The 26513-nt window shown below is 42.5% G+C and overlaps 1 protein-coding gene across 4 annotated transcripts in view; it reads left to right on the top strand.

The window, feature by feature from the left end:
- myo6b (myosin VIb) overlaps nucleotides 1-26513 on the top strand; it is a 94209-nt gene that overhangs the window by 64728 nt on the left and 2968 nt on the right. Inside the window, exons 18-33 of one of the 4 annotated variants that reach the window (XM_029675038.2) lie at nucleotides 286-450; nucleotides 1720-1758; nucleotides 1875-1968; nucleotides 2280-2410; nucleotides 2514-2591; nucleotides 2882-3011; nucleotides 3604-3694; nucleotides 4473-4623; nucleotides 6730-6938; nucleotides 7367-7445; nucleotides 9581-9741; nucleotides 10080-10124; nucleotides 10565-10600; nucleotides 11230-11268; nucleotides 12449-12549; nucleotides 25912-26043. In XM_029675038.2, the coding sequence (XP_029530898.1) occupies nucleotides 286-450; nucleotides 1720-1758; nucleotides 1875-1968; nucleotides 2280-2410; nucleotides 2514-2591; nucleotides 2882-3011; nucleotides 3604-3694; nucleotides 4473-4623; nucleotides 6730-6938; nucleotides 7367-7445; nucleotides 9581-9741; nucleotides 10080-10124; nucleotides 10565-10600; nucleotides 11230-11268; nucleotides 12449-12549; nucleotides 25912-26043 (1681 nt within the window). The remainder of the gene's footprint in view (nucleotides 1-285; nucleotides 451-1719; nucleotides 1759-1874; nucleotides 1969-2279; nucleotides 2411-2513; nucleotides 2592-2881; nucleotides 3012-3603; nucleotides 3695-4472; nucleotides 4624-6729; nucleotides 6939-7366; nucleotides 7446-9580; nucleotides 9742-10079; nucleotides 10125-10564; nucleotides 10601-11229; nucleotides 11269-12448; nucleotides 12550-25911; nucleotides 26044-26513) is intronic. The other 3 variants (XM_065025628.1, XM_029675040.2, XM_029675043.2) reach the window with 3 other exon arrangements.

The raw sequence follows: 26513 nt of genomic DNA, 5'->3' as shown, positions 1-26513 counted from the left end.
GTCAGTAGTTTTGTTGTTACTGTCAGAAGTTGTGTGATTGTGGTCAGTGGTTGTGTTCAGTAGATGAGTGGTCAGAAGTTGTGTGGTTGTGGACAAAAGTTGTGGTAAGCAGTTGTCACTAACTAACACTACCAAAAAGAAAGTACTGTGTCTTTATAACATCATTCAAAATAATATTGCAATATGTAACTGTATTGATGTTTTCCCCTATCACTACTTGTTAGCACACATGGCAAAGTATGTTTATGTATTTGTCATGTTTTTTCTGTGTGCGTGCGTTTGCAGATCCAGTTTGTAGAGAAGAATAATGATGCCCTCCACATGTCTTTGGAGAGCCTTGTGTGTGAGTCCAAGGACAAGTTTGTGCGAGAGCTTTTTGAGAACAACAGCAAGGACTCCAAGCAGAAGGCTGGCAAACTCAGTTTCATCAGTGTGGGCAATAAATTCAAGGTGAGGAAGGAGACTGTAGCAGCACCTGGCTCTGAGATGACACTTTTAAAGGAAAAACACACCACAAGTTCTTATTAGTTTGTGTAAATCTAAAATTCTTACAGCGTTTGACATTGTTTCACATTCTGCTTTCGCTATTGAAGTGAATAGTGTGTTTAGTTTGTAGTCGAATGCTTTTCCTATTGCTTATTTCAGATTGTTGTTTCAGAAGTTATCTGACACATTAGAGAAAACGCTGTGCACTATTTTCCAACTTTTACCTTTGAACTTCTAACGCCTCTCCACTCCTTCCCGCTTTTCTTCCATCCCTCCTTTCCTCTGTAGACCTCCAGTCTCCTACCTCTTTTCCCAAGAAATCCTTGTCAGCTAGAGAGGGGGGCGAAAGAAAAAGTGTGGAAAAAGTCAAGAGATAGAAAGTAGCAGCCAGGCTAAAGTCGGTCACAAAGAAGTATAGTCAGCCAGGGACAGAAGGTAACTTGTCTCACTGTAGATTGTTTCAACAACACCATACTGTATCAGCAGATGCACACAGAGCACCCATCACTGACTTCCTGTCATATTTCCCCTCCACCTGTCTTGGTCTATGGTCTTTGTGTGCCGTGATGCTTGAGTTGACGCTTTTAGCACTAACTCATAAGATAATATGGACACAATGACCTGAGGGTAGCGTTGCAGAGAAAAGAGCAAGACCGGATCTTTTCAGCTTAATGACACAAATGTGCTTTAATAAAACATAAAATAATGATCAAGGTTAGGCATTGTGAGGCAATATATTGCAATGCTGTGAGGAAGGGAACACAGTCCAGTTTTATTTCTGTTTAAAAGATTCCCTACTATGAGCAGTGAAAGATGTGTGTATTCAGGACACTCATTCATTCATCAGTTATCGTTCACTTTTTCTGGAAAACATCCCAAAAAGTATCTGCTTGGCACAGTTGCAGTCCATTTTTTATATATCTCGAGAAATCATCCAGATTCATTTAGGACTGATAAAAGCAAATCCCATTGAGAACAGTGCAAGTGGCTTTTGCAGAATTGTCATGAGTCATGCATGGTTTTCCTTTGTCTTTCCGTGTGCTGTTAACCCTCACCTATTCACATGTTTTACTTTCTTGTCAGCATTATAATTATTGCTTTTCTTCAGTTGTAAATGTGCAATGTCAAATATAATCCCAATTTGTTTGTAAGTGCTCCTTACCCCCTTTTTGTGCAGTGCGATGGGACTTAGACTAAGTATTAAGGAAGCTTTTTCTCTGCCTGCCTTCACAGACCCAGTTGAACCTACTGCTGGAGAAGCTTCGCAGCACTGTGAGTATCTGTGCCGTACCTGATGTCTTCTCTCACACACTGGTAGTCAGGAACTGGCCTCAGATTGGAAGTGAACGATGGATATGTAATGGATATGATTTACCTGTCTTTCAAAGGGCTCCAGCTTCATTCGCTGTGTAAAACCCAACTTAAAGATGGTGAGCCACCAATTTGAAGGAGCCCAGATTCTGTCTCAGCTGCAGTGTTCAGGTATGGGCTTGGAGAGGAAGAACATTGTTTTGAGAGTATCATTAACACAATCACATTGTAAAAAAACAATGTGGTTAGAGTGTTGGACTAGTAAACAAAAGGTTGCAAGTTCAAATCCCCGAGCTGACAAGGTACAAATCTGTCGTTCTGCCCCTGAACAGGCAGTTAACCCACTGTTCCTAGGCCGTCATTGAAAATAAGAATTTGTTCTTAACTGACTTGCCTAGTTAAATAAAGGTAAAGTTATAAAGATTAGTAAAGACACACGAACACACACCTCTTTAAGACATTCTCTTCCCTTTCCTCACCAGGCATGGTGTCAGTGCTGGACCTAATGCAGGGTGGCTTCCCCTCACGAGCTCCCTTCCATGAGCTCTACAACATGTACAAGCAATACATGCCTGACAAGCTCACACGACTGGACCCCAGGCTCTTCTGCAAGGTGGATGGCTCCCCCAAACACAGTATTACATTTCAAAGGTAACTTTGCTCACATGTTTTTACATTTTAAGAGACTGATGGTTTTGGTTCTTGCTCCTCTGCAGGCTTTGTTCAAAGCACTAGGGCTGAATGAGAATGACTACAAGTTTGGGTTGACCAGAGTATTCTTCCGTCCTGGGAAGGTAAGCAGTGCTTTCTGCTCTCTTTTTAATACTCTGCAGCAGTGTTTCCTAAACTCGATCCGGGGGATCCTAATAGGTACACGTTTTTGGTTTTGCCCCAGCACTACACTGCTGATTCAAATTATCAACTCATCAAGCTTTGATTATTCAAATCAGCTGTGTGTCGTTCTGGGGCAAAAAACAAAATGTGCACCCATTAGGGTCCCCAGGACAAGCTAGAGAAAAGCTGCTGATTTACATAGGCCCAAATGACCTTGAGTGATTCTGTTGATGTCCTGTTTCTGGGTCAGTTTGCAGAGTTTGACCAAATCATGAAGTCGGACCCGGACCACCTGGCAGAGCTGGTGAAGAAGGTCAACCAGTGGCTGATCATCAGCCGCTGGAAGAAGGTCCAGTGGTGCACCCTCTCCGTCATCAAACGTATGCTTACTCATACTCGCACTGAGCTGGACGACATACCGTAGAACAGTAGCACTCCTGCTAGTTAAAAATAATAATGTATTTAGTTGTTAAGGACAGATACAGTTAAAACATTGACGCATTGAATCATCATTAAGAGTCAGTTGCGTTGCACCATCATGCTTTAGCATTAGTCACTAGACAGGTTTAAAAATGGCAAAAAAAGAAAACAAAGGAATATAACTTTTAAAACAACCCCCGTAACAAAAAAGGTTCAAAACGATTTCTGCTGAATCAGAGTTGCTAAACTTCCCCTTCAGGATATCTCATAGCTGAGGCTATATGCACTGGTACGGCTGGATGCACTTCCATTTATTTTCCTTCAAAAAACTCCAACTTAATATCCCTACAAGCTCATAGGGAGTGTGTGTAGCTTCATCTCTGTTTGTGTGAATAAGCCCAATACTATGCTGATGATTGGATCTCCCTCTTACTCACTTTCTCTTTTGTCACTTTCTCTCACTCTTTCGCTTTCTGTCTTACTCACTCACTTTCTCTCTCATGCTCTCTATCTCTACCCCCCCCTCCCCCCCACACACACACACACACACAGTGAAGGAGAAGATGAAATATCGTGCCTCTGCCCTTATTAAGATTCAGAAGACCGTCCGCATGTGGCTCTGTAAGAGGAAACATAAGCCACGGTGGGTGTACTCACACACACACACACACAGACACAGACACACACACACACAGACACATTCCCTTTGTTTGAAAGTGCTAAACACTGTGCCTTTTGATAGCTTCTACACATTGTGCAGTTAGAAGTTCAAATCAATCTTGAGAGCTCAGCCGTGACTCCTGGCACACTCTTGTAACCATATTACATTAAGAAATGTTAGTCTTACTGTATTGCTTTTGAAGATACAGTATGTCGTTGTCGTATTGCCTTTGGAAAATATATACTGCTTTTGTGAATGGGACCATCCGTGTGATGAGTTTTTTTTAATTGACTGCTCAGGACCCAAGAATGTGTGTAATAGGTTGTTTGACAGATAAAGCCAAAGGCAGCTGAGATTTCTGTACTTCATTTGAAATACATTTGCAAAACAAAATGTAAAAGCATGTTTTCACTTTCTCATTATGTGGTATGTGTAGATTGGTGAGTAAAACAAATTTGATTAAAACATTTTGAATTCAGGCTGTAACACAACAAAATGTGGAATAAATCTAGGGGTATGAATACTTTCACTGTATATGATCTGTGAATAAGTTATTATGTAGCTAGCACAAAATGTCAGTTTCACACGAACCATTTTCAAGCATAAAAACTAAAATAGGCTTTTATTCATCTCAACCAATACGATGTGTGTGTGTGTTGGCACGAGCGAGCTTTAGTGCTCACTTATGTGGGTGCACGTATACTTGCATATGCTCCTATATGTGTTTGTGTTCATATGTATGTGTGTGTTGCGGCCACAGCATCGATGGCATGGTGAAGGTGCGTAACCTGAAAACGCGGATGGAGCGCTTCAACGAGGTGGTGGGCGCACTGAAGGAGGGCAAGCAGGAGATGGCCAAGCAGATCCAGGAGCTGGGGGCCTCCATCGACACCCTTATGGCCAAGATAAAGGTGAAGGGCAGCTCCGTTGGTGAAATTGCTCCACAGATCTAGGATCAGCTTCCCCTCCCCCTATCCTAATCTGGGAATTTTAAAACTGACCCAAAATCAGCATCCAGGGGCAACTTCACCCTAAACCGAAAAGGACAGGGTGACTCACCCTCTTACTTTTCTGATCTAATCCCGCAGATCTCGTCTCTCTGTCATCTCATCAGGAAGCCATTTCCTTTGGTTGTTTTTGATGTTCCCTCAAAACAATGACAGCACTGAGCAAATGTTGTATCTGCTGAGCGCAAAGTAGGGAAAATTCTGAGGCTTTAAAATTACAGTTTTAACAGTGGCCAATAGGCTACTGTGGCTTTTTGATCATAATGTAGTCCTACCAGAGTGGCCTACCATCCAAAACAATGGAGAAAATGCGTCCCATAACATTTTAACATAGCGATTGAAGTAGCTATTGAAACAGCTGTTCTATGATACAGCCTACAGTAGCAGCCAATGTGTGGTGTTCAATGTAGGCCTACTTTCCATGAGACTTTTGAAAAAATTCAGGGCATGGCAGTATCCTGTTGAGCCACTTAAACAAGGACGTGACTGAAATGTTTTGTGTGTTTGATGCAAGAAGCCACAACACAAAATAAAATATTATTCCCTTACAATTATTATTATTACAGAGAATCAGACAAAAAGTATATGCTACACACTGCCTATTGGCTTCTTGGCTTATTCAAACCTGTCTCAAAATACAACACTGCCCCTTTAAGGCATAACAAAGCTCTTTACTTGACTCGTTTTACACGTTGTGTGCTCTTCTAGGAAGCAATCACCAGAAATGAGTTGTAACTGGGCTAGTAACTCACTAACTAGCAATGAATTTGAACACTTGCACACTCGGCTATGCACTTTGATCTCAAAACAAGCGCATCTACTCGTGACCACCCGTGCCCATCAATTCAATAGAATTTACCGACAATGCGCTTTACCTAAAACAAAATCACAGACTGTCTTGTAAAGGTAGATTTGTTTCTGTATGTTGCATTAAAAGGGGCTAATACTATCTTGATTCGATCACCATTCCCAAAGTAGAGGGAAATGTTGATAGTTTACACTAACGGGGCCAACTGTAGTAAAGTTGAGTGAAGTTCAATCTCGTGCATCTCTTTTCGCGGGCTGTAATTTCTTCTGCGCTGCAGTCCTGGTGGAGCTTTGCGCGTGCACATAGCTTAGAGGGAACATTGGTTGATTTGATGTGTAATCCTCTAATATGGATAAATATGGTTAGGGAACTCACCTGTCTCCCTCTGCTAGAAACACCAGTGTTATTTGGGGCCTCTAGATGTATGGCATACACATGCTATCCAGACTCTGAAATTGATTCCCTAATTGTTTTCGTGTTGTCTGTAAACTTTGTCTTTGTAACCCGGATATGTGTTATTGGCAGAGGTAGCTAGCTAGAGCGCTGGTAGGGCTAGACTAGATGACTGGAATCCATGCAGAACCTTTTCCATGTGAGCAACTGTCTCATTCTCCCCTTCTCTCCTTCCCTACTTCCCTCCCTTACTCCCTAGTTCAGTCACCTCTGCGTCTGCCCAACCCTGCGCTCCTCTGTTAGCATCCGCTCTGTGTTCACTAGCGCCTGGTGATGTTCTCTAGCGCCTGATGAGGTTCTCAGCCCTATATGAAGCCTGTAGCTTTAGCATCGCTCGCTGAATTGAGTCATAAACAATGGCTGTCATTTAGTCAATGGCGTCAGACCCCGTTCCCGCAGGGAAAACCCTCAAACCCATGGACAGTTTTAATTAAACATTTGTATGTGCAGAGGAAATTAGGAAAGTTGAATTAAACGAGATTCTGGGATATTGGGAATGTAATGTTACTTTTAACGTTTACCCCACAGGCTTTTTATTGTATCTCATTTGTTTAAGTCATTATGAAAAACATCAGTCCTATTAAACCTACTGTATATGCTGTATGCATTTATAATAATGACCATGACACACTTTGACAACACAAGTCCAAATAATTTTGCCTATACAAAATTGTGTAATAAGCCTATGTGATTATGCCAAAGACGTTGACCTATGACACAACTCCTTTGACCTATGCCCCCTCCTATAGGCAACAGTAATGACCCGGAAGGAGATTGACCAGGAGTACCAGGGTCTGGTGAAGCGCTCGGAGCAACTGCTCTCCTCTATGCAGAAGAAGAAGCAGGAGGAGGAGGAGATGGAGAGGCTGCGGCGCATCGAGGAGGAGATGGCGCAGGAGAGGAGGCGAAGGGAGGAGGAGGACCAGCGACGCCAGAAGGAGGAAGACGATAGGAGGATGTAAGTGGAGGAGAGGGAAGGGTGAATGATGGTGGTACCAGGGGTACAAATGAGAACATAAATGGGCTGGTAGTACTGGGGTACGCAATTTAAGTAGTGGATGGCTTCACTGTGTGCAGGCTTTTGGTTCTAGTGTATTAGTGCTGGGCTGGAACAAAAGCCTGCACAGTGCACCAACAGCAGCCCTTCGTGATTGGAGTTGTCCACGCTTGCACTGTTTTAGTTGAAGTCATTGAAATGAATATCAATTTTAAAGAAAACCCCCAACAGGATATGTCCGGAGTTGAAGTTCAGAGATTGAGTTTATACATTATTCATGGTTTGATCATGTCATTGAGTACATCTGTGATTTTGAAGTGACATGGCGTTTTGCCATTTAAAGGCATTAACCACCTCTGTCCTCTGTCATCCCTGTCCCCTCTCATTAGGAAATCGGAGATGGAGCATAAGAGGAAGCAGGAAGAAGAGGAAAGGAAGAGGAGAGAGGAAGAGGAGAGGATAATGCAGGTTTGTGACCCCACTGAAGTGCAAAAGGAGAGCTTTGTTTGTTTTTAAAAAATTATTATGTAACCTTTATTTAACTAGGCAAGTCAGTTAAGAACAAATTCTTATTTACAATGATGGCCTACACCGACCAAACCCGGATGGCCAATTGTGCTCCGCCCTATGGGAATACCAATCACGGCTGGTTGTGAGACAGTCTGGATTTGAACCCGGGTGTCTGTAGTGACGCCTCTAGCACTGAGATGCAGTGCCTGCCACACTCGGGAGTTACTGACCCTTCCTTTCCCACTAGAGAGACCCTAACACTGGTCCACTTCCTCAGACATTGACCTTAATTCCTGATAGTCTCCAATGACTTTCTATGGAGCAGTAATGGATTGATTTCTTACCTGTCGTGTTTGTTGTACTAAGACCGAGGTCGTGGCATTGGTCAGATTTCCCAGTGGGCCGTCCCTTTCTTGTGATGGATCACTCCTGCTGAGTTTCTCCTTCCCCTTGCCTTCCCAGAACCACACTCCTCCCTCCCGCTGTGCCTGTCCTCCGCTTCCCTTAATGATCATGCCCTCAATTACCGTTTGCAGTTACCTCCTTTTTTTCCTGTACCATTTCTTCCCATCCCCCTTCTGTCCTCTTCTGCCCTGTAATCCCATATGCATTTTCCTAATTTTCTCTTCCTCTGCCCTCTCTTCCCACCCTCATCCCCCTTTTCTTCTGTCCCTTATTACCATATGCTGTTCTCTCTTTCTCTCCTCCTCTGCCCTCTATTCCCAGCCTCAGGCCCCCCTTTCCCGCTCTCTTTTTTTTCTCTATCCCCTCATTCCCACAACCTTCTCCAGTCCTCAACCCTCCATCAAACCTCTTCCTTCCTCATCCATCACTTATTTTCATCTGTCTCTCTTCTTTTTCTTCACTACTGCTCTCCTTTATCCTGCCCTCTTATTTTGGTAGTCTTTCATCTCCAATCCCCTACTTCCTGTGTGTGTTCTCCTCTTCTCTTCTCTCTGTAATCCCTACTTCCCTCTCCCCCCGCCATCCCATTCTCTTCCTCTCAACACACCAGTCCTCCTCTTTTCCATGCCCTCCTGTTCCACCGTTCACTGTCTCTAATCTACCCGGGCTGGAAGCCCAGGCCTGTCAAAGCACTCCTGCTACTGTAGGAGTACTAGAAGTACTGATGCTAGTTCATTTCATGGGACGCAAGCAGAGGCACCCATGTCTGCCCTCCCAAACTCACCCCAGCACAGCATTGACATTCATAGATCTTCCCCCCCGTTGCTTTTAAGTAGCCTGATTCACATGCACAAAGCTGAGTTTCCGATGCATCTTTAGCCTTGGCTCATCCTACTTCAAAGCCTTGGAATAGTGGAAATTGGCTTTTTTGGGGGGGGCTGTGCTTTTCTTTCCCTCAGAGATTTGCTACTTTCACCTTGCCCTCAGTTTCCTCCTCTCCAACTTTCTTTGCTACCTTGTTTATCGCCCTCCAACTTCCTCACAAGGCCTAAAGTTCCCTCTGACCTTCAGAGTGTCAGAGTTCCCTCTGACCTTCAGAGTTCCCTCTGACCTTCCTCTCTGATTAGGCTGCCGTGTTGTTGTTGCAGTTGTCTGCTGGGTGCATGTCTGCATCGTCTAGGTGAGCAGTCACAGGGACAGACTCGATACCAGCTGCTTGAACCAGGTTGTATGTCTAATCAGGCCACACAGCAGGCCCTGTAATTGCCTAAGTTCTCCTGGCATTCAGGGCCAGTCGAGGTTCCATCGCTCCCCAGGACTAAGACAGTCTGACACAACCCATGGTCCTGCTCTAATCTCTGACTCCAGGGGTGGCTGGCTTTCCCCCAAAAAAAGTGTGAGAAGAAGAACTTCCGACTTGTGTTTACAGATTAAAAGTGGCGTGTAATGTCAATCATCATGAAAATGTCAATCTATGGCGTGTAAAATGTTTTAATCTTGCCAAGTTTCTGCTATTGACTGTCTGAACGTAACTGCCTAGTGATAAAGATCATCTATTCTTTCTCTGCTGTAGTGATGTTTCACATCGATAACAGCTTCCTTACATGAAGCGCATATAAATGAACCACTCATGATGCAATGGCGGTGTTGAGAATAATGATGATGGTGCCGACAATGTGTGCATTCAGGCGGAGATGGACATCCAGATAGCGTTGGAGCGAGAGGAGGACGCCCAGCGGTCAGCCATGTTGGAGCAGGAGAAGAGGGACAGAGAGCTTGCCATGAGGATCGCCCAGAGTGAAGCCGAACTCATCACCGACGAGGCCCTGATGGACCTCAGCCTGCGCAGGTACACACGGATACAAACAAACACACACAGAAGTGGACACACAAACACACACACTGTGCTGTATATTGTTATTCATATATTGTCGTGTCTCAATACACGAGCCCTAGATTAGGTTTTTGCAGGACGTACCCAAGGTTAGGTACGTGGAAAAGGTTGTTGTTTAACCCAGAAAATGGTGTAATAAGAGCTCAAGGGAGCTTCTGCAGCAGGATTTGGTAAGGATTCAACAAGTCAAATAAAAATAGGTGTTGTGTTTCATCTAGGTCCGAAAGGAGACCACTACCTGTCCACTGCATGCATAACCTATTTTTTTCTCCTTTTGTTCTCCCCTCTTTCAGAAATGGGTCTTTCTCAGGTCTCTATCCAGACACAATGAGATCCATGTAAGACATTAGCCATTAGTTTAGCCTCCTGCTTCCAGTAACCTAACACAACCCATTAATCACACTCCCCCGCATGCTTTAATCTCAACCTCAAATCTAATCTTTCATCAATTTATATCCAGGATTATACCAGCCCATGCAAAGCCATCATAAACAATACGCAAATTCTCTAACTCTTCACGTTGGATCGAACCAAATAACACCACATTCCAGTCACGAATCAATCCGCCGTTGTGGTCCCGGCCCGGGGCAGGAATCAACAGTGCCATGGGATAAGCACGTCTGTTACTAGCCCAATGTAAACAGGCAACCGTTGCGTGACAAATCTAAACAGGAACAGGAACATGCCGATCTGCTTTTGATCGGTTTCTGCTGATTCTTCTAAGTTGCAACAATCATATGCTCACATATATCCTAATCATCATATCCTCTGTTTGCAGTGCTGGTGGACTTCTAAACCTCAAGGCAATCACAATGTATGTTCTCTGGGACTTTTTTATACATTGCATTTGTTCTTATAAAGCATATGGATATGGCAAACATTGATATTCCATTCCTATTGTATTAGATCTGATAGCTTTGCACAACTATTTGATAACACACACAAAGCCCCCTCCCCCTAACTCCTAACCAATGTTCGTGGTAGGACTAATTAGCTAACTACTTAGGACTCACACTTAACCACTCCAGTAAGGATATCAGTAGCTACCACCGTCAAAACAAATGGATGAGTTTAGCCATGGTTAGTTACAGTTGGAATAGAGTAGTACTGTATTTGGTGTACTGACACTTGGGCTACCTGTTCACTCATCAGATGCGATTATTTCTTCATGACTTGTCACTGAGGGATACATTTAAGCAGCTTCCAATTTTCACAGCTGTCAACACGCCACAAGTGTCACAACAGTGTGTGACTGTCACAACGCACGCTGACATCAACGTATCAGATGGCTGCACACACAGTTCATAGTGGAAGCCACCCTGATCTCTGTGAACAATGGGAAATACTATTTATACTACTGATATATGGATGTGTATGAATCAGAGACATTGTTGTATTATTCTGTTATAGTAATTTATGTGTGCTGGTATTATGTGTTTATAGGGAGGAAATGGCGCTGGAAATGTCACAACTTCTGGCTTGGTGGGTAATGGAGAGAGAGTTTTTTCTCGGATCAATGATCACCTGAATCACCCAAATCGATTAATCAAATGAATCATTTCCGAAGAATTCAAATGTATTATTAAAATTGTTTCAAATCCTAGTGCGCAAAGGGAAATGAAGAGATTTTACCAAGGATGTTATCTTGTTGATCAGTTTATGGAATCTTGAAATTAGACGTGTCTGCATGCGTGTGTGTATTTTGGGATGAAATCTGATTGTGTACCAGCTGTGGCATTGACCACAACTATTGCACTTTGAACACAACTAACTTCCTTAAAACTGGTTTAAGTTACTACTGCAGAAGTTACTGCAAACAACAAACACAGTTTTTTCCCCTCGGACATCAATGAACGCTGATTCCCCTTACTATGGATTCCATAGTAAGGGGAATTGCATGCTATCTATAATAAGCGCTCTTTGTTAGAGCTAGTTGGCCAGCGCACTTTCAAGTCACCGTGTCTAAACTCAATCCCTGTTACCCCTGGAGCACTTTGAGGGGGTGACATGACACGACTATCCAGCGCTCAGCCCCAAAGGTCAGGTGAGCTGTCACCACCACACACAGTCTCTCCCTGACATTCTTCTGTCACTCCGGTATCTGCCCAGGCTGGCCCTCCTCTTACAGGGAGGCTTAACGTCCGAAGATTGGATTAGCACCAGAAGACCCAAGGATTCCTCTACAGCGGCCCAAAGCCTTGACCCTGCCACACAGACAGACCTGGAGGGCCACCCGTAAATAGGGGCCAAATCCTGCCTGTCGGGTTGTTAATTAGAGATCTCAGAAGCATGCTGCGGGAGGCAGGTAAAGGGCTGCAGACTGTGCTTACCGAAGCCCAGGAACACACTGACTAAGTTTAGGTGGGGTGGGGAAAAGGTTATAGGGTGAAATGGTCACACTAAATGGCCACACATCTGCAGTGGGAGTGTAATTGCCTGTGGGATGTCAGAGAGCAGTGACGAAGTCAGACACAGATTTTCCCCTTTTTGCCCCACTTAGCACTTGATTATTTTTCTGATTGTTTCCAGTATTTTAGTCTTTGAAAATGACCACCGCATCACTATGGCGGCGCCGATTCTAGCGGGGATTCCGAGACGTCTCACTGCTCTGACTTTTGAAAATTGATTCCTCTCTTCTCTCCCTTCCTTGCGGGGAATGCAGGGGTCCACAGGTGCAGGCACTCAAAGCCGCCGGCGTGAGGAAGTACGACCTGAGCAAGTGGAAGTACGCTGAGCTGCGGGATGTCATCAACACCTCGTGCGGTAAGACTTTTCCCCAAGGTGGTGAGCTCTCAGGGAGATTCATGATCCATCTCTGTGCACCTCCATCACTCACACCATCATTAATTCAGCCCCAATGTTAATAATTGAAAATCTGTCCAGTAACGCAACCTCTTCAAATGGGTTTTCGCCCCGCTCTAGACTTTCCTGCCTAGGCATGATTTCCCCTGTAATTTTCGCAGATAGCTAAAGTGGGAGGTAATTTCCAGGAAATTGCAACCAGGCCGAAATTGATAGAGGAATTCTATTTGGGTGAGGGTGTAAGATTAGGAGCCGACAGGAGAGTGTACATGCAGCTGCTACGTTGATGAGGGTACAGCATTGTGGCAGAGTGGGAAATTATTACCATTTAAGGTGAATTAGTGTTTTTCCCTCTGTACCCGTTTCAATATAAAAACATGGAGGAAAGTCTTACCGCCTCAGTCTGATTCGACATGTGTGAATAGGCGAGATGAATAGGCGAGCTGTCAGTTGGGGAGCGCTTCGTACCAACACTTCCCCTAAGAGCATGCTGTGCATCAACCAATGGCAAGCATAGCACAAACACCTCAGACGATGGAAAATAGGGTCTAAGCTACAATATATGTGAGAAATTGACATTAATGGGAAAAAAGTGACAATGTGTATTTGAAAGAACTTGACAATGTTTATTCAAATAAATGATAAAATTGTTTGACAGCCCTGTTTTTAGGCTTTAAAACCTGTTAGGGCTAGCCCTGAATACTGCCCCTTCTGGAGGAATTCGGCACCCATATAAACCATGATAAATTTTTGTCAAAAGTTGCTAATATATGCAATTAAAAATTGTTATCGAATAGGAAACACTCTAAAGCTTATAAAACCGTTTAAATTTTGTCTCTAGCTAAAGCAGAACTCTCAGGGCATGCATTCTCCCAAAGTCTCTCTTGTAATGGGAAAAGTTGCCCTCACTTTGACGTCATTGTTTACACACTTCCCAAAGAGCTATAACCATGGAAACACGTTCTATGTCTTCAGCGTGAAGCCTGCTTTCGATGAGGGAATCACGTGCTCACGAGACGTTCAGCGTGACAAACGTCCCGGTGACGCACAAAAAAATTCACCAATGGGAGACTGAAGATTCTCCCAGGACAGACTGAACAACGTGTGCTAATCTGTTCGCCCTCACATTGCTGTAGACCTTTATAACATGCTAAGGCTTAATTATAAACATAGTTTGATAAGTTTACTGAAATATAATGTATACTTTGACGTTTTGGTGCGCAGCCACTTGAAATTTGCATAAAAAAAGTGTCTAGTTTGAGAACGGAAAGACACAGACTTGCAAACTGAACGCTAACTTGGTGAGTATTAACCCTTCCACGTCTTCTGAAGCAAGAACAGCCATGGTAAGGGAATATTTACGTCTTCATTTTGGGTTTCTGCCGACTCCATGATAGAGGAGTCAGCATGCTAACTGAGAGCGCCGACTCTCTATTATAGCCTAGTAAACGCCAAATGTAACGTTAAAAATAATTGTAACATAGCAATTGCATTTAGAAGAAGTTTATCTTGCCATACATATGTAAAACATGCATATTTAGTCAAAGTTTATGATGTGTATTCCTTGTTTGCTGACGTTATCTGCCGGAGCTATTTATTTCTCCTGACATTGGAGTAGCATTTTTGAACGATGCATAATTGTAAACAGATATTTATGGATATATATTGCATATTATTGAAAAAATGAATGTACTGTGTAACATGTTATATTACTGTCATCTGATGAAGATTTCAAAAGGTTAGTGAAATTATTTTTCTTTTAATCCTGCGTTTGTTGATTGCATATTTTTTCCTACTTGGCTAAGCTAATGAAGTATGTATGCAGTGGTGGTTGGACATAAATATGTGCTATGTTTTCGCCGTAAAACATTTTAGAAATCTGACTTGCTGGGTAGATAAATAACTTCTTTATCTTTCATTTGAGCCATTTTTCAAGCGATTCTGTGGAGGTTAAATATTTTTAGGATTATTTCTTGCGTTCCCTGCGCCACATTACAGCTCAGGGGGGGTGGGGTGAGTTCCCAAAGGGGAACTAGTAGCCCTAACAGGTTTTAAATGATATCAAATTCAACTGTGTATTTTTTCCAGTGATGAAGACATGGTTGTCTCATGGTAGGGTGGGGAATGCAAAATGGGTCAACTTTGAGCACCTCTATCTCCTAAATGTTTTGTCATTCAGTTCCAAAAAGTTACTTTCTGACCACTTCTGCTATTGGCAAATACACTACATGACCAAAGGTATGTGGACACCTGCTCGTCAAACATCTCAGTCCAAAATCATGGGCATTAGTATGGAGTTGGTCCCCCCCTTTGCTGCTATATTTGCCTCCACTCTTCTGGAATGGCTTTCCACTTGATGTCGGAACATTGCTGCTGGGATTTGCTTCCATTCAGCCACAAGCATTAGTGAGGTTGGGCACTGATGTTAGGCGATTAGGCCTGGCTCGCGGTTGGTGTTTTCATCCCAAAGGTGTTTGATGGGGTTAAGGTCAGGGCTCTGTGCAGGCCAGTCAAGTTCTTCCACACCTATTTAAACAAACCATTTCTGTATGGACCTCGCTTTGTGCACGGGGGCATTGTCATGCTGAAACAGGAGAGGGGCATCCCCAAACTGTTGCCACAAAGTTGGAAGCACAGAATCGTTTAGAATGTAGCGTTAAGAATTCTCTTAACTGGAACTAAGAATTCTCTTAACTGAAACTGCCTAGCCCGAACCATGAAAAACAGCCCCAGACCACCCCCACCAAACTTTACAATTGGTACTATGCATTCAGGCAGGTAGTGTTGTACTGGCATCCATGTTCCGATAATTAATTAGCTCAGGTTCCCAGAACATTCCCTTTAATCTAAAGAATTCACGTGTTTAATTCAAACTCACAAAATAAAACTTGTAATATTCCATATGCGTATGTACCCTTTTAAGATATTGTCTCTAGGAAACATGGACATCTCCTCAAACCCAAAGGCTAAAATCAAATAAAACATTTCCAGGCCTTTTCAATTTGGTAGAAACATGCCTCTATCTCACTCACTCCCTTCAAGATTACAGCCCCCAGAAAACATTCCCAAGAGAGACAATGAAGCCCCCCCCCACACACACACACACACACACACACAAAAAACACTTGGTCAGCATTCATTATACTACCCCGATTCAGAAACTCAAACGTTGACTACAAACACAACCCAATAATAATGATAATTCCATTGTACTCCCTCTAATCATTAATTTTACACTTCCTCAATGGTTATATGTACTTAATTGAACATGTGCTACCCTTGGATACAATACTGTACTTTAAATCTATGAATTTCCCCTACTACTTGACTAGTTTAGCCCAAGCTTGCTTTACAACATCAATACCCATTCAGTCTGTATGTAAACAGTCTCTTAAAATGCTTGATAGGAATACCCTGCCATTAGACACACACAAATGTGATTAATGTGCACTGTCCTGTAAAATAAAATGAACTCAACCTGCTATCCGCTTTACTGACCTGACATTGTTCCACGTAATGGAAACAGATTATAATGTTAGAATACCTTAACTTCCTGTTCCAATTCACTGGTGTTACCTAAACAATCTACAACTTTCCCTTCTCTTTCGGCTTCACCCTTATGAATTGTCCCAGATTGAAAAGTAATATGTAAATCGCCAAAATGTATAACCTACATCAATCAATCCATAAGAATAAAAACACAATTCGATGGGCATAACTCTATCGCAATTATCTCTCCGCTATTATTTAGAATTCATTAGATTTAGGTAACTGTCTCTTCTATGATTCAGTCATTTAAATACAACTCCATTCTCAATACGTTATTCCAGCAGATCATTTTGGCAACAGACACCGTCGTGCATCGAAATTTGCTTCGCTATTATTTTGAATGACTTAGTCTCTCAATTTAACCTAAACAAGCTATTAAAACCGTATCTTTCCAGGCAAAACATATCAATAGTTGAATTACAATCAGAATGAATTTTAGTCTATTGGTGCATAGACTGAGATACGAACCCAAGTCTACCGAGTTGTAGGCAAGAGTTCTACCCCTGGACCACCAACACTATTGAAATGATGGAGACGCAAATAACCCTATTATTATAATTGTCTGTTGTCGTAAACTCCAGCACGTACTACCGAGACAATTCCCAGCCTAGTTTAAAGGTCCAAGCGTTTCCCCAGCGAGGATTCTCCTTACTATCTCTCTCTCGTTATCTCTGCCTCTCTCTTTTTCCCTGTATGTCCCCTTATCTTCTCTTTTCCTTTCCTCTCTTGACCCTTGTCACGCTCGCTATCTCCTACTCAGAACTCAGAATTTAGAAATAATTACCATTATGACTTTTGATACGTTATTAGGTCTCACACGCACATAATTTTTTCCCCTGCTGATATCCTTCTTGTAACTTTCTCTCACCCTTTCTCTACGCTTGCCTTCTTACCTTCTTTTCCCGGGATTCAGACAGCCAGGTATTTAACCCTCGACCTGCTGTTCCCTTGACTATCTACTACTTTATCATTAATTCAAATTTTTCTACATCTAGACGTCTCTAAAAATTCGTACTTCTTTCTCCATTTTGGGCATTAGATTTACCTCTCATCCCCGGTTAATTCCGGGACCTCCTTTGAGGATTTACTACTCACGTTTAGTAAAACCTTGTAGTTACTATGCTTATTCTCACAATCTATGTGTATGTATTTCTATGATCTATGTATGTGCTCTTTTTCCCGTTATCCAATTACTATAGTTGGGAACTATACATGATACAGACAACATCTTGGTGTCATTATACTCCTTATAGTTTGCTTTAATATATGGAGTCCCTAGATTCTAAAATAAAATATTTCGCATTCATTTATTCATAATTACAAATATTAATGTGAATATCTCAAAACGACCCTTTTTTTTTAATGTTGCTTATTTTTATGGAACAATATACTCTTCAAACACATAACATTTCCAGAGTGGGCTCTCTGGTACTTTTAATGATATTACCCATTTTATACATAGATATTGACATTATAGGTCAATTAACCAATCACAGCCCTCCTTTAGGATTGCACATTCAGCAAGTCACCGGCAGAGGGAGTTCCGTTTGAATCCATTTACCGTTCACTGTGTTGGTGGTGTTCATAAAATGTATCATAACTTCATAATTAGCAGGGAGCTCACTCTGGAAATGTTATGTACTTGTAGAGTACTGTACATTGTTCCAAAAAATGTCTTACATTTACATTTACATTTAAGTCATTTAGCAGACGCTCTTATCCAGAGCGACTTACAAATTGGTGCATTCACCTTATGACATCCAGTGGAACAGCCACTTTACAATAGTGCATCTAAATCTTTTAAGGGGGGGGGGGGTGAGAAGGATTACTTTATCCTATCCTAGGTATTCCTTAAAGAGGTGGGGTTTCAGGTGTCTCCGGAAGGTGGTGATTGACTCCGCTGTCCTGGCGTCGTGAGGGGTGAGGGAGTTTGTTCCACCATTGGGGGGCCAGAGCAGCGAACAGTTTTGACTGGGCTGAGCGGGAACTGTACTTCCTCAGTGGTAGGGAGGCGAGCAGGCCAGAGGTGGTCTTAAAATCAGTGTTAGAAAAAGTACTGAATTGTCATACTTGAGAAAAAGTAAAGATACCTTAATAGTCATTCTGCTACTGAGCAAGGCAGTTAACCCACTGATAGGTGTGTGAATTGGACCATATTGTTGTCTTGCCAGAGCATTCGACATGAAATTACTTTTTGTTGTCAGGGAAAATGTATGCAAGGATATTTTCTTTAGGAATGTAGTAAACCCCAGAAACTACTTAGGTACTACTTAAGTATTAAGTACTATACACAATGCTTAAAATAAAAATATATTCAAAAAGGGTTGTTTATTTCAGAATCTAAACATACTCCATATATTAAAGCACACTATAAGGATTATAATGACAATAAGATGTTGTCTGTATCATGTACGGTTCACTGATCAGTCTTACAGGAGGCATGTATAGGTCTAAAAAGGGCATAAAATGGCCAATTTCATGATTTTCTCAAAAATGGTTTGTGATACAAATGTAAGAATTTCCAGAATAATTTGAGATACTAATAATATTTTTGGCTCGCTCTCGCCTGGAATCGCCCGAATATTATCTGTACAAAAGTTTTTTTTAACAGAAATTACATTAATGGAGGCCAGTGGAGGCTGGTGACTTGAATGAAGCAGGATGGGAGACCCACGGTACAGGTGCGGAACACACGGAGGCGACAAAGTGTGTTTTAAAAAATCGTCAAAGACTAATTATTTTAACCGAACACCATGCCCAAACCAGACACGCGCGTGCGCCATCGTGCACAAATTGATTTTGTCCCCCCCACACTAAGCGCAATCACGACACTCATGATTGAAATATCAAAACAAACTCTGAACCAATTATAATAATTTGGGGACAGGTCGAAAAGCATGAAACATTTATGGCAATTTAGCTAGCAACTGCAAGCTAGCTAGCTAAATTGCCATAAATGTTTAATACTTGCTGTTGCTAGCTAATTTGTCCTGGGATATGAACGTCAACCACATCATTTCTAGTCATCTCTCCTCCTTCCAGGCTTTTTCTTCTTTGGACTTTATATGGCGATTGGCATCTAACTTTCATAATAAGGTGTATTACCATGACCCGACCTCGGTTCATCTTTCAATCACCCACGTGGGTATAACCAATGAGGAGATGGCATGTGGGTATATGCTTCTATAAACCAATTAGGAGATGGGAGAGGCAGGACTTGGCACCGCATTCAGCGTCACAAATAGACCTGACTTCTATTTTAGCTCTTGGCAACGCAGACGCTCATTGGCGCACGCGAGCAGTGTGGGTGCAATGACTGAATAACATGTACATTTATTTTGCAACGCAAGGGGTGTGGTCAGCATGTAAAGCATTTAATAAAGTTGTTTATAGTACAATATTATGAGGAATGGGAATGAGAGGGCTACTTACACAGTGTTGGAAAGGGATCACGGCAGTGATTGAATGAGGGTATGAGGCATGAGTTGGTGTTCAGAGACTTGACCAGTGCAGGACAGGATTTGACTGGGAAGACAAAAAACAATAACACAACACATTACACTTAGACAAAAGAGCTAAGAATGAGTTGGTCCAAGCAAGGAGTAAAATCATTGATGTAATAATGTGATTGACTCGACATACAGTAATGAGATACATTTTATATATGTCCTCACAGTACTTGGAGGGGAAACATTCAATGTGCCAATGGATGAGCAGGCACATGAAACGTGGCTTCAGTTCATGTAAGGAGAACGTTGACAATGGTAGTGGAGTGGAGTAGTCATCACCTCTTAATCAGGGAACAGGAGGGGATTTAGCTGTAAATATAAATAGCAGATACATTCCATTATAACTGCGCCATCCTAGGTTTGGACAACGGGTTTCTCTATGAAGTTAAACTCAGACATCTCAAAATTCATAAAGTCAAACACAGATTGCACATCTAGCCCACTTGACACATCAAAGTAGCCCAAGAAACGTTCCTGAATAAAGCCCTGATCATCCACATACCTGACGATAACTGACAACTGCAAGCAGACTGGTTGCAGCATAGGTCCCAGAGTGCGGGAGCAATTTTAACCCCATGGGGCCTGGAAAACTAGGAAAACTCTGGACCCTATAAGGTATGACAGGGATTAATCAGTTGTAAAAAGGTTTTATATGGGCTATGTGGGACCAGTTTTTACTAACCAGGTCACATGGGGAGGATTAAAACCCTGTCAAAACTGCATCTACCTTATACAGTATTTGTTTATATAAATGATATTTAGACTAGATTAGGTGGGGGATTTCCTCTACCCAGACACATAGACAACAACTGATAGACAATATAACTCACAGAGCTTGCTTTATGCATGTTTGCATCATGCAGGCCTATGCAACTGTAGGCCTTATAAAACATTTTAGTAGTTTTTTAAAAACTATTATGTTGATTGATTTGTTCCAGTTAATAATTTGGGACAAAAAATGTATAGGCAGCCTAGCCACCCCAATTTTGAAAATAAACTAAATTTGATCACATTCACATTTCAGCATAGGCTGTATGCAAGCTGCTCTTATTAGTAGCCTATAGTTCAGCAAGTAAAGCATCATAACGTGCAATTACCTCTGCAAGCTCCTTGTAGTTTCCCTTGTTGGTAGAACTTTCCCTCTCATCGTGTCCTCTAAAAGCAAAAGCTTGCATGCCCAACAGTGGTGTTGATAAGCCGCTTGAAAAACATCCCTGTATCTTCTTACTTTATCGTAGTGTTGCGCAGTTTGAATACACAGACCTTTGTCTTAATTGATGCAGCTTTTTCCAGGCAGAGTTCAACCCTCAGTTTTAATTCACACCTTTTCCGTGTACCCCAGAGAATGAAAGTGGTTCTTCAACAAAAAGTCCACAACATTTTCGGCAGCGTTGGCCATTCTACCATTCTGGCAGAGAAAACTACACACTAGTGCTGGTAGCTAGCTAGCTACTGAAGTTAGCAAGGCACATTTTATTAAATTGCAATAACTGGACACAAAAATAAAGTTCTAAACCAAGAAAACAATTTATAATATACCTCCTCCATCTCCTATAATTTGAATTGAATAATGTCAAATGCTCTTCACTCTTAATCTCGATCCAATAATGTCACCAAGCTTCTCAACACATAGAACCCCCATAATGCTCTGTGGCACAATCCCAATACAACACACTAGGTTCATTCTCTGATCCTAATTCTATGATTGGATAGACAACATGTCACTTCATACTGCAAAAGCTTTGATTGGTTGGAGGACGTCCTCGGAAGTGGTCATAATTACTATATATGTCTATGGAGGGGGGTGAGGCCTACAAGCCTCCTAAGTTTTGTATTGAAGTCAATGTAGCCAGAGGAGGACAGTGCTGTTGAAGTTACTGTAGACCTTCATTGCAAAAGAGTGTATTTTAATCAATTATTTGGTGACATAATAATATATTTAGTATAGTTTTATCTAAAAATTATTACTTTTGTAATGTTTCACAATATTTTTTTAATGAAATTTCACTTGAGGATGGTCCTCCCTTTCCTCCTCTGAAGAGCCTCCACTGATGGAGGCATCAAAGATAATAAAGACTTACTCCCATAACCTTAAAGGATGAGTAAGTTACAGTATTTCAGAAGCTAGCAGATTCATTACTTAACAGCAACAGCTGCAAATCCCAATAAAACTACATGATGTTTTGAAGTTCACTTTCCTTGCTTTGTCAAACAAAACTATCATGAATCTAGCAAAGAAGGTTTGTGGGTGCAGTATTCATTTAGTTTCATAGCACTAATGTTTGCTATCAAGTCTCTCACACTGGCTTTAGCTGGGGCTGCCCAGGCAAGTCTGGGGGTTGCCTAGCAACACGTGCCTCGCAGGTAGGCAATGTCTAGATCAGTGGTTCTTAACCTTGTTGGAGGTACTGAACCCCACCAGTTTCATATGCGCATTCACCGAACCCTTCTTAATTTGAATAATAAAATATGATTTTTTCAAATTCAAAACATAGGTATATACACTGCTCAAAAAAATAAAGGGAACACTAAAATAACACTGAATGAATGAAATATTCATATTAAATACTTTTTTCTTTACATAGTTGAATGTGCTGACAACAAAATCACACAAAATTATCAATGGAAATCAAATGTATCAACCCATGGAGGTCTGGATTTGGAGTCACACTCAAAATTAAAGTGGAAAACCACACTACAGGCTGATCCAACTTTGATGTAATGTCCTTAAAACAAGTCCAAATGAGGCTCGGTAGTGTGTGTGGCCTCCACGTGCCTGTATGACCTCCCTACAACGCCTGGGCATTCTCCTGATGAGGTGGCGGATGGTCTCCTGAGGGATCTCCTCCCAGACCTGGACTAAAGCATCCGCAAACTCCTGGAAAGTCTGTGGTGCAATGTGGCGTTGGTGGATGGAGCGAGACATGATGTCCCAGATGTGCTCAATTGGATTCAGGTCTGGGGAACGGGCGGGCCAGTCCATAGCATCAATGCCTTCCTCTTGCAGGAACTGCTGACACACTCCAGCCACATGAGGTCCAGCATTGTCTTGCATTAGGAGGAACCCAGGGCCAACCGCACCAGCATATGGTCTCACAAGGGGTCTGAGGATCTCATCTCGGTACCTAATGGCAGTCAGGCTACCTCTGGCGAGCACATGGAGGGCTGTGCGGCCCCCCCAAAAAATGCCACCCCACACCATGATTGACCCACCGCCAAACCGGTCATGCTGGAGGATGTTGCAGGCAGCAGAACGTTCTCCACGGCGTCTCCAGACTGTCACGTCTGTCACATGTGCTCAGTGTGAACCTGCTTTCATCTGTGAAGAGCACAGTGGTGAATTTGCCAATCTTGGTGTTCTCTGGCAAATGCCAAACGTCCTGCACGGTGTTGGGCTGTAAGCACAACTCTAGCAGTGCTCCTCCTTGCACAAAGGCGGAGGTAGCGGTCCTGCTGCTGGGTTGTTGCCTCCTCCACGTCTCCTGATGTACTGGCCTGTCTCCTGGTAGCGCCTCCATGCTCTGGACACTACGCTGACAGACACAGCAAACCTTCTTGCCACAGCTCGCATTGATGTGTCATCCTGGATGAGCTGCACTACCTGAGCCACTTGTGTGGGTTGTAGACTCCGTCTCATGCTACCACTAGAGTGAAAGCACCGCCAGCATTCAAAAGTGACCAAAACATCAGCCAGGAAGCATAGGAACTAAGAAGTGGTCTGTGGTTGTCACCTGCAGAACCACTCCTTTATTGGGGGTGTCTTGCTAATTGCCTATAATTTCCACCTGTTGTCTATTCCATTTACACAACAGCATGTGAAATGTATTGTCAATCAGTGTTGCTTCCTAAGTGGACAGTTTGATTTCACAGAAGTGTGATTGACTTGGAGTTACATTGCGTTGTTTAAGTGTTCCCTTAATTTTTTTGAGCAGTGTATTTTACTGGTGCACAAAATGAACCGTGCATCAACATCACTGTGTTCAAAGAACAAAATCATCAAAACATGATTTTCACACAAAAACATAATAATGAATATTTACTGCAAATCAGTGTGACTTCTGCTGTTGCCTTTCAGAGACCAGTTCAGAAATGTGTGGCAAGTGCCACTCATGTCATTTTCGCAACAAAGTCTGTTCTTTTTCTTAGTTTTTTATGTCCAGCATCCTCGAAAAGGATTGCTCGCAAAGATATGTTGTAACAAACGGTATGAAAATCTCCAGAGCTTTCTTAGCAATAACAGGGTACGTTACCATTTGTTGACACCAAAACGTTGAAAGCATTGTTGTGCTGAAGAGTTGCTGTTGAACCTGGCTCTGCTGAATTTCAATGATTTCACCGAGGTATTCATCATTGACATCTGTTATCTCAACACTAAACGTGAACGGCTGTCTCACCCATGCTGGATATGACTCTCTTGTAGGGAAGTATCCGTTGAGAGACTTTGCAAGCTCATCTAAGTGCCTGGCAATTGCTTGCTTCAGTTCCGCTGGTACAGAAATGTCTCCGATTCCAGATACATCTTCGATATTACTTACACAGTCGTCCAGCAGGGGAAAGTTTGCAAAGTTATCGTTCTCTGTTCGTCGTTTCCATAACGGTAGCTTTTTTTGAAAAGCCTTCAGGTTTTCCTCCGCTTCGATGATGTTGACTCCACCGCCCTGCATCTTTTGATTGAGATGATTGAGAGCTGCGAAGATATCAGCCATGTACGCTAAAATGAGAATGAACTCTGAATTTTTGAAGCAATCTGCATGACAATGTTGGTGCTCTTGCAAAAACAGGGCTAATTCCACACGCACGGCAAAAACACGATTCAGCACCTGTCCCCGGGATAACCACCGAACGTTAGAATGGTACAGAAGTACCTCTAATTCAGAGCCCATTTCTTTACACAGCTCACTGAAGATGCAGTGCCTCAGAGCACTAGTTCACGCACAGTTCACGCATTCCACTACAATTTTTAATACTTCTGCCAGTTTTGGAGGCAAGGTTTTTGTTGCCAATGCATGCCTGTGCAGAATACAATGCGTAACAATGATGTGTGGTCATCGGCTTTCACTAGCGTACCAAAACCAGACTTTCTTCCCAGCATGACTGGAGCTCCGTCCGAACAAACTGCAGAAACCATATCCCACGAAAGATTGTTGTCTTTGAAGAAGTCATTTCTTCACATCGGCTGCCTTAGTTGTTGTTGTAAGAGGCTTACAAAATAAAAAATCTTCCTTTATCATGTCGTCTTTCACATAGCGCACGAATAGATGGGAAACGTCTGTGGTCTCGTCGAGTTGAAGGCTGAATTTTGCCGGGCTTGAAATCAGATCTGCAACTACTTTGCTCATGTCCTCTATTCTGTCGCTGATGGTGTCATTTGAAAGAGGAGTTTGGGATAACTTAACTTCAGCCTCTTTTCCCAGCATGATATTCGCCATCTTCAACACAGCTGGTTTTATGAGTGTTTCAACCATGGTGTGTGGTTTAACCTGCTTTGCGATCAGGTAAGAAACTTCGTACGATGCTGTGAGGATCGGTTTGTTGATGGGTACAAAGCCGAGAACAGGCAGAGTAGCCTTTTCATCGAATTCAGCGAGCGTTGTGTTCTTGTATTTTCCATCTCCATGCAGCTTAAGGAAGTGTTCTCTTAGTTTTGCCCGGTGCTAGACTAGAATTGCTCAACTTGGCATTGCAAATCATGCAGTTAGGACGCTGACTCCCATCACGTTCCGTTATACATGTGAATCTATATTGTACATATTTTTTTGCTCGACATAGTAAGTATGAAGGGATTAAAATATTAAGAAAGAAATCACAAGACGTACCATCACGACAGTCACAAGTCGACTACTGAGCGCACCAAATTCCCTGGAGCACAGATAGGCCAAGCGGTGTAGCGTGATCACCTGCAGCCAATGATGGCCAAGCGGGGCGTGTCATCACGAATCATATTAGTCGAATGTGTGTCTTGACCTCCGCCGAACCCCTGGGGTTCGATCGAACCCAGGTTAAGAACCACTGGTCTAGATGGCACGTGAAATTCCCATGATTTGTGAAAATGTATGGCCCAACCAGCTAGCGCAACAGCTAAAATGAATTTTAAAAATATATATATTTCAGCTAATAGGGAGTATTAACTAACAATACTACATTATGGCATTCATTAATCATAAAACTATTTACATATAATAGAAATTTGGCTACATATTTGGGGAAAAAAATGTTTTATGCTCATTCACTCTGGTTAAGTTCTGTTGATGTCATCCCTGTGTAGATATTGAGCTGCTGGCGGCATGCAGGGAGGAGTTCCATCGCCGTCTAAAGGTCTACCACGCCTGGAAGTCCAAGAACAAGAAACGTGACACAGCCACGGAGCAGAGGGCCCCCAAATCTATCACGGACTACGGTGAGATACCCCATCCTGGGCTATTATGCTACTGTAGGCTACCCTCCTCAAGCCAGGATTGTGTTCAGACATTAACACGTTAACATTAACACGCTATTACCATTTCCTGTGTCCATTGCAGACATGTTTTCAACAGTAACATCCTTTTTTCATCTGTTTTCTTTCTGTGACCATATTTGACCTTGAAAGTTGTGTTACAGGTAACTGACAAAATAAAGGAAACACCAACATAAAGTGTCTTAATAGGGCGTTGGGCCACCACAAGCCAGAAAAGCTTCAATGCACTTTAACATTGAAGTGTCTGGAACTCTAATGGACGGATGCGACACCACTCTTCCACGAGAAATTCCTTAATATGGAGTTTTGTTGATTGTGGTGGAAAACGTTGTCTCCGGCACCGCTCCAGAAACTCCCATAAGTGTTCAGCTGGGTTTGTGATCTGGTGACCGAGACGGCCATGGCATATGGTT

Source organism: Oncorhynchus nerka, linkage group LG12 (genome assembly GCF_034236695.1).
Source record: "Oncorhynchus nerka isolate Pitt River linkage group LG12, Oner_Uvic_2.0, whole genome shotgun sequence".
NCBI lineage: Eukaryota > Metazoa > Chordata > Actinopteri > Salmoniformes > Salmonidae > Oncorhynchus > Oncorhynchus nerka.
This window is presented reverse-complemented; position numbering and strand designations above follow the sequence as displayed.